This window comes from Cryptomeria japonica, chromosome 9 (genome assembly GCF_030272615.1).
Source record: "Cryptomeria japonica chromosome 9, Sugi_1.0, whole genome shotgun sequence".
Lineage (NCBI taxonomy): Eukaryota > Viridiplantae > Streptophyta > Pinopsida > Cupressales > Cupressaceae > Cryptomeria > Cryptomeria japonica.
The window spans coordinates 247,203,517-247,212,828 of record NC_081413.1 but is presented as its reverse complement, the minus strand read 5'-3'; the positions used below and the strand labels follow the sequence as shown (position 1 = coordinate 247,212,828).

Here is a 9,312-nt window from a genome sequence, read left to right as displayed (position 1 = left end):
AAATCAGATGGAAGCATATGCTCTTTTATTTGCCTTACAATATTCTCTCGAGATACAATGGAATCATGGTATCTATGAGTTGGATTCAATGATTTTGGTCTCTCTCCTTATGAATCCATCTTCTAAGAGAACTTCTTGGCAACTTTCATATCCGGTTGCCCAAATTTGGTAGATATCTTCTCGCTTAAGTTCTATCTCTTTTACTCATATTCCTCGTGAGTGGAATAGGGTCGCTAATTTGCTTGATAAATGGGCATCAAATGATCCTTATGGTTGGTGTGTTAATGATTTGGATTCTCTATCAGCTGATAAAGTTGCTCAACTATTTAGTCTTCTTCGGTACAATATAGGGTGAATGCTTTCTTTCTATGATTCCTTTTGATTTTCTCTGGATCTCTTTGTTATGCAGGTTTGTTAGGAGGACTCTTTGGCTCCTTCATGTTTTTTGGGTGGTCATGTCCACTATTATTTGGAAATCCTTTAGCATTGTATATGTTTCTATGTACTTCTTTTTCATAATGTATTTTTAGATTTTTGCCAAAAAAAAAAAATTAGGGTTGTCCAAATCTAACCTCTTAATTTTAAAATTTTAAAATTTTGGAATGTTGAAATATTGAAGAAATTAGTTTAATTTTTAAAATTAGGGTATATGTAATTAACCACTTCATTTTTAGTTTTTTTTAAAAAATAATTTTTATCCATGAGAGGAATTAAAATTTTTGCTCTGCAATGTTGTTACCTGTTAATGGCGGAAAGGGAGGGCACGCAGAGAAAATTCAAATAGATTTCTCTAAGGAACTGTAGGAGGATGTGGTGTTTTGGGAGGAGTATGCGGTAATTGCCAAATTTTTAGGATTGAATTGGCCTAGAAAGGACATTAAAAAATGGGTTGAATGCAATTGGGGAAGCAGAACGGTGGTTAAATTTATTGCAAAGGGTTTCTTTCTAGTTTTGTTTGAAGAAAAGGAGGAGAGAAATTGTGTGCTTACCGATAGGAACTGGTTTGTCAATTCACACGCAGTATACATTCAACCATAGACGCCCCAGTTTGATCCAACTCCATTGGTAGTTTATTCAGAACTAGTTTGGATTCGGCTATACAACCTTCCAATTGAATACTGGAGTGAGGAACTTTGGGAGAAAATTGGTAGAAAATTGGGCACTTTGCTGGAAACAGATTATGATGATGAAGAAGACATCTGCAAAAGTGCCTGAATGAGAATTGCAACAGTGAAAAGAATTCCTGAGAGCATAATTTTGGTATCTAAATGTGGGGAATGGATTCAAAAAGTAGAGATAGAAAAAACTTTAACTCGATGCCCAAGATGTGGAAGCAAATTCCACGGTGAGAAGGAATGTAAAATGTATGTCAAAAAGGCAAGAATTGTTCTACAAAAACCTATACAGACATGGAGAAGAAAAAGAGAGGAAAGCAAGAAAATGGTTGAGCTTCAAGGAAACAAAATAAATAAGGAAGATGTACAAACACATATGAAAGAAGGTAAAGAATTGGAAATATTGCCATTGTTAAATGAAGGCGACAAGGAGAACATGATGGAAAATATGGAGATAGCAAAAGAGAAAGATGGGGGGAATAAGGGTAAGGAAACTAATTTTGAATCTTTGGAAGGAAACATAATTGGTAGTAGCAACAATACAGAGGAGGATTGTAGAGGTATATCTTCGAGAGATAAAGGATTGTTAGATACTAAATTTGATTATGAAAGAGGTTCAGATGATGAACTTTTTCAAAATGACAAACTGGTTAATATTGATCCCAGATGCATCAGCTAGTCGGCAAACATTCTGTTGGGGAAAGCTAAAGGTGTAAGGGGCAGAAGCAGTAATAAATAGAAAAGGGAGGACAGATCAAAGGAGAAAGGAATTATTGGGGTTATGGAGTTCATAAAGAAAACCAAGGGAGAAGGAATCTCCCTTGGTAAACAATAAAGATAACAACATGGAATGTCAGGGGTTTATTGGCCCCTGACAAAAAATGCTTGGTCAAAAGGGAAATACAAAGAATTTCAGGAGATATTATATTGTTGCAAGAGACCAAGCTAAATGTAGAAAAAGTATCCTTCTTCAAATCTTTTATTAGGTTATGGGATGGAGACTCTCAGGAGGCGAATGGGTCTATGGGTGGTTTGGCAGTTCTATGGAACCTTGATAAAGTTTCAGTTTGTTCAATCTCCAAGCAAGAAAATTGGATGCATTGTAATGTAAGATTTTTGTAGGAAGATTTGGAGTTTTCTTTGTTCAATGTTTATGGCCCAAACAAGATAGAAGAAAAGAAGAGGGTTTGGAAAGAAATTTCAGAACAAATTAAATTGGTGGATTTGGAGAAAGTGATAGTGGCGGGAGATTTCATGGCTCTTCTCAACAATGAAGAAAAATCTGGAGGATTAAGAATGAACGCCCATGTGATGGAAGATTTCTGAGATTTTGTGACAGATAATAACCTTTTTGATGTTATCCCTAAATCAATTAACTTCACATGGACTAATAGGAGGGAAAATTTCAACAGAATTTCAGAGAGGTTGAACAGAATATTCATAGGAACATATTGGATCAGAGGATAGTTTGAATTGGAGTCATCAATTCTGCCCATAACACTCTCGAATCATTTCTCAGTTCAGATGAATTGTATCACTCAAATGGAAAAGGTGAAAGGGAATTTTAAATTTTTGAGCATGTGGTGGAGAGATATTAACTTCGAAAAAAACATTGAGAAGTGGTGGGTAGCATGCGCAGATTATAGAAGTACTCCAAGTTTTTGTTTTGTCCAGAAGATGAAATATCTGAGGAATAAGATTAAAATATGGAATGTGGAATCCTTTAAGAATATTTTTGAGAGAAAATTAGGGTGGAAGTGGAACTTGATAGGCTCAATAACTTGGTAATTGAGAACGGGATGTCTATCGAAGAATTGAAAACCAAGAATTCTCTTAAAGCAGAATTGGAAGAGATTCTCCAATGAGAAGAAATGTTTTGGTGGGACAAATCTAGAGAATTATGGATCAAAGCTGGAGATTCAAATTCAAAATTCTTTCATGCTTCATTAAAAGCAAAGAGGAACAATAAAAAAATCAATCATTTGCTGGATGATTTGGGTAGAATGGTTGGTGAAGTAAAGGAATTGGAATGCATAGCAGTAAAATATTTTGAGAAAATTTTGGGATATGCGGTAGGGGAGTGTGAGGAATCTGCTGGACATTATTGACAACAAGATTACGGAGGAGGATAATTCTATGCTAATGGCTCCAACTACAAAGGATGAAGTCAAAAGGGCTACATTCGCATTACATCCACATAAGGCTCCTAGACCAGATGGGGTGACAATGGAATTCTATCAGAAGTGTTGGAAGTTCATGGGTAAGGACATATGGTTGGTGGTGGAGGAATTTCGCAGGAAAGGTAAATTCATGAAATAAGTAAACAATATGCTTATTACTTTGATCCCAAAAAAGAAAAGTTGTCTGACCATTATGGATTACAAGCCTATTTTTCTATGTAATTCATTATACAAAATTATATCCAAGGTAATGGTCAATAGGCTAAAGTTTGTTTGGACAAACTTATATCTCCAGAGCAACATGGATTCACCCCCAGCAGAGAAATTGCAGATAGTATAATCACAGTTGCTGAAACCATGCATTCGATGAAAATGAGCAAAATGTAGGGGATGATGGTCAAATTAGATGTCAGCAAGGCATATGATCAGGTGATTTGGCACTTCCTCTTTTTTGTTCTTGAAAGATTTGGTTTTGATTATAGGTGGATAAATTGTATAAAGCATTGTGTTACTTCTATTTCATATTCTATTATTGTAAATGGATCTATAGATGGTTTTTTCCAAGCTACAAATGGTCTCAGACAAGGTGACCACTTGTCTCCATTTTTATTTGTATTAATGGCCAAAATTCTGGGAAGAAACATTAAAAAACTTGTAGAAACGGGACTATGGAAAGGTGTTCTCATCCATGGTAGCATTGATCCAATTTCCCATTCTCAATTCGTTGATGATACAGTTCTTTTTGGGGAGGCCTCGGAGAAGGAAGCTATGGCAATGAAGTTGTTACTGAGTGATTACGAAAAAGGATCGGGACAGAGAATGGATATTGATAAGTCTTTGATATATTTCTTTAATACTAATATAAGGATGCAAAGTAAGATTGGTGAGATTTTGGGATTTTTGACTGGCAGTTTTCCTATGAAGTATTTAGGGGTGCAACTAGATCCTGGCAGATATCAAAATAGAATGTGGGAGGAATTGATTAACAAATATCAAGCAAAGGCATCTTCATGGAAGAACAAATGGTTAACACAAGTAGGGAGAATTCAAATGATTAAATATGTTTTATCAGTGATCCCTATTTACCATATGTCATGCTTCAGACTATCCTATAAAGCTGCAAAAGAGCTAGACAGTTTGCTTAAAAAGTTCCTATGGGAAGGGGCATAGGAGAAAAAGAAAATTCCACTCATAAATTGGGATATGGCCTGCCTAATTAAAATAGATGGGGGAGTGGGCTTAAGGAAAATGGATTTGCATAATATGGCGCTAGGTGCTAAGTTAGCATGGAAGATGTACGAGCAGCCAAAAAAAACCTGGTGCAAGATTATGACTGCAAAGTATTTGGACTCAAATGATTCTGAAAGGATTTTCTCTATGGAAAACTTGATCAGTGGATCACCAATTTGGAAATTTATTTGGGAAAGTATAAATATCATAACAGAGAATTTAACTTGGAAAATTGGTAACGGTAGAAAGGCAAAATTTTGGAGAGATTCTTGGAATGGAGACATTTCCTTAGCTGAGGAAATTGATGACCCGGTATGGACTAATGAAGTGGAAGCACTGGTTGGTCCTTTTGTGGTTGATTACATTTTGAAAGGGCAGTTGGAGGATGAGTGGATTGAATGGAAAATAGTGGGTGAATGGAAGATTGAAAACTATATAAAGTTGAAGGATATCTTGAGCAGAAAGAAAAAAATTATCTACCAAAAAGAAGTAGATTGTTTATTATGGAGTGCATCCAAATCTGGGAAATATAAGGTTAATTTGGGTTATGAGATTCTTAGAAGCAGAGCACAGAATGTGGAATGGCCTTCAGCCTTATGTATGGATCGGTAAAAAGCCAATCACTAAAAGATTTCTTATTGGCTTGGCCCGCTTGTTACAAGAAATCAAAATGGAGCATCTTGTGGGTGGTTAGTCTGGCCATGCTTGTATGGCATATTTGGAAGGAGAGAAATCAAAGAGTCTTCAATGAGGAAGCCCTATCCTTAGAACTACTAATTCCTAAAATCAAAACTGCCATCGAAGAAGTCATTAACGTCAAAGTAGTGGGAAGGAAGTATTGTACTTATTCTTCCTAGGACAAAGAGATGGAAAGGCTATGGAATTTGATGAAGATAAGTAGTTATAAGTTTGTCAATAAGAAGCAGAATAGAGCAAGTACAGTTTGGATTCCTCCAAAAGTGAGAAGCTTGAAGGTTAATTTTGACAGGGCCAGCCACGACAATCCTGGTAAATCGGGTTATGGCGCCATTATTAGGGATGAATTTGGTAATTTTGTTGGAGTGGATTTCAGCCCCTTAGGAATCACTTCAAACAATATGGCAGAAATTGCAAGGCTATTAGCTAGATTGGAATGGAGCATGGGCCGAGGATTTCGCTCCTTAGAAATAGAAGGTGATTCTCTAATTGTTTTGAATGGGATAATCAATCAGAAGTTCAAGAATTGGAAATTGGAGGCAAGTTGTCCCAAGATCTAGGGATTATGTGATAGCCTAGATAGATATTCTCTTAAACACATATATCGAGAGGGTAACATGGTGGTGGATTGGCTGGCAAACTATGGAATTGATTGTGAAGGACCTACACAACTGTCTCATGTGGAGGAATTACCGGATGATCTAATTCAGTCCTTACTGCAAACAAAGCTGGGATTCCTAGAACCGAAATCAGATAGCAGAGATCTTGTCTGAGAAAGGTTTTGTGCATCAAGGATAGACGATAAAGTTTTAGAGACACGATTACATAGTCTTCAAGGTCTGCCATGCTCTAGATTTGTTAGTGCAGTAATTATTCTTGAGAATCTACAGATTGTTGAAGATTTCTTTGTCAGGGGACTTGTTAACTTGACCATTAACCTTCGGCTACAAGGGTAAAACTTTGGTGAAGTACAAAATGGACGATGGATAGATAGGATGGTTTTGATGGTGATGACTGAGGATATGGAAATCCCCTCACAGATAGAACGCTGTCAATCGGATCGCATCAAGCTTCATTGGAAGGGGAGCATTGACCGAGATCAATATATAGTGAATTATCTAGGGTCTCATACGCAGTTCTCGGAAGCATGGAGGATCACTTAGGCATCATATGCAAATGCATCAAGATCATCGGGTTGGAGGAAATGCCCGAAGAATAGGTGGAGCGACTGTTCAAAAAGGCCAATGAGCAGGAGAAAGTAACAGTGGTAGACATTCTGGGTCTTGACTATTGGACTGGGGGACATGTCCATGACGGTCGTCTGATGGAGGATCTATTTCAGCCAATTATTCAGGTGCTAGGTAACCCCATTTCAGCCAATGGCATCTTGCGCAGGACAGTGGATGAAGACATTTATCTTGAAGTCATGAGAGCATTGGACGAAATAGTCTCTAGCCCAGTAGATGGTTGTATGTTGGGGTATTTTGGTTTGTAGGTAGAAGGGAAGAAGAAGAAGATGCAGAAGGCCTGATCCATGTTCAAGACAGGCATTGTTAAGGAGAATAACATGGAAAGGTTTGAAGTTTTCCTTCAGGAAAATGTTGATCTATTTCTCGATGGAGTAGGGGATAGGTTAGTGGCTATGGGAAATGGGATCAAGTATTTGTATAATTGATCCATGTGGGATGTAGCCAAAGGAGTTCATCTTCTTATCCCTTTTAAAGGTTCTTTTTGAACCCAATATAATGGGTACTGTCCCCTAGGCAGAACTTGCTTAAGAAAAAAAAAACCACTTAATTTTAAAATTTAAATTGAAAATAGAAATGTTGAAATTCAAATTTGTTTTTGACCTTAGGGCGACTTAAAATTAATAAAATTTCACAAATCTCTAGAATTGAGCAATAAAATAAAGTTAAAATAGGCTCCTGAAATTTGAGGAGAAAAAGTCGACACCAGGTATAGGTACCTACTTGGTCCGACCAACTTTGTACCAAATTTTTAGGGAAGCAAGATATTGTGATTTTAATTTAAATTCTAGAAGGATATGGGAATTGGAGATGTCTAGATATGCAAAAATAAGCCTTGAAGGTCAAAATAGGACACACTTAGGGTGTTCAAGAAGATGATTAATTGAAAGAATAAAACAAAAAAGCGGCACACTTAAGGGCCAACTTTTATGATGTTTAAAAGTATAAAAAGAGGCTTTAGATTTAATAGGGTAAATTAAATACTTAAAGAAAAAATTGAAATTGCACAAGATTAATTTAATTTTAAAAATTAGCGTTTGTTGCATAAACCGCTTAATTTTAAAAATTTAAATTTGAAAATTTGAATGTTGTAAGGAGGGAAAGTGAATTTTTAAATTGAAGCAAGGACTCAAATGTGAAAATTAAGTCAAGATCTACACAACCCAATAGTTCAATTTTAAAATAAAAAATTAGGGTTTTTTTTTAATTAACCACTTAATTTAATTTTTTTTTAAATTGAACATTTAATGAAATTTTGAAATATAAAATTGAAGAGTTCTCATATCTGAAACAATCAATCCAATTTAGACAAATCACAAGCTCAATTCTCAATCTAAATATTAGGGTTTTTGTGAATTTAACCTCTTAATTTTTAAAAATTGAAAGGAAATTAAACTTGTAATTGAGGATTTGAATTTTAAATTGCATACACTCAAATCATAAAAAAAAAATCAGAATGAAGGGTGTTCACATAGGGTTCACCAAAATGTAAAGTGGAAAATTGGGAGCTTAGCAAATTCACCATTGGGAAAGGAGGATTCACTAAGATCAATTTTCACTTGGAAGGACTTTACATTCAAAAGAGGGGATGAATATACTAGATCCAATTTTAAATAATACAAGGATTGAATGTAATGCCCCGCCAGGAAACCCCGAAGGGATTAAGCCATAATACAAGAATAGAGTGCAATAATTTTTTTTTTTAAAGTTACACCACATTAAGATACAACAAGATATCAAAGATTGAGATTACATAGTGGAAGACATCAACTAACACCTAAAGAGTTTCCCAACGAGATTACTTAAATTTCACAATTCACTTAACTCACACAATTAATCCAATAAGCTGATTATCTTAATAACGAGATAATTCATATTCAGGATAATTTCTTTCAAAAGATGGAAGTGTAAATCACAAGCAATGACACATCCATTAAGATCTATTCATAATCTTCATTCAAGCTTTTCATTTAAAATAACAAGCCATACATCTAATATTCAAAAACACTAGAATTCCATCATAAACATAAGAGATCTATTCAAGCATACTTAATTTTCTAACCACAACGGAATAGATTTCATTACTCTAAGATACATTCATTCATACTCCAACTTATTGCATTTCAAAAGACGATTGCATACTAGCATCTACGCTAAATCTCATCTAAACTACTTATGCATTTGATCAACATGGCATTCAAGAAAGGACTGAATAAAAGCATTTAAAGTTAATTCCATTTATCCACTTAACCATTCTAACATAAGCTAATCATACATGATAAAGCTGAAAAAAGGAAACATAAGAGAATACATCACATAACACCATAATGATCTCGGAGTTCACCCCTGAAGGGCTACATCTTCGGGTCTGCTCAACTGCAAGACCCCTCTGATAATTAATAAGTTAAGAATACAAGAGGTTACCCCATTACAATCCGGCCATCAAGGTGAAACATTAACAATATACAAACGATCGCATCGGTCAATAAATACATAAACGATCCCTGAAAAGAACAGGATCCCGCTGAACATAATCAAAGCTAAAACAAAGGTACAGAGGAGCATCCACAAGACTGAGCCATCACCACCCAAGGTCTAACATGAAACCGAGACTCACAAGGGCAGAGACAAAAGGACGACCCATAAAGGTACTCCTAACAGGACAAAACGACAACACACTAGCAAACATAGGGACAAGTGTCATCACACAACCTGGTATGGTTACCATGGCAAGTCTTCATAGGTCCCGGCCCCATACACTGGGTTACCCTTGCAATCTAATCCGAGCTTCCGGCCCATCCAAGCCTCGTGTGGACCCACACATCCTCTCGTGAAGACAAGGAT

General features: G+C 35.9%; 1 protein-coding gene across 1 annotated transcript; it reads left to right on the top strand.

Annotated features, from left to right (window-relative positions):
• The first annotated feature begins 1,215 nt into the window (after positions 1-1,215).
• On the top strand, positions 1,216-4,465 carry LOC131049990 (uncharacterized). Its single transcript, XM_057984111.2, has 4 exons — positions 1,216-1,764; positions 3,192-3,417; positions 3,591-3,678; positions 3,778-4,465. Exons 1-4 carry the CDS (start codon positions 1,216-1,218, stop codon positions 4,463-4,465), a joined length of 1,551 nt encoding a protein of 516 aa, XP_057840094.2.
• The last annotated feature ends 4,847 nt before the right edge of the window (positions 4,466-9,312 follow it).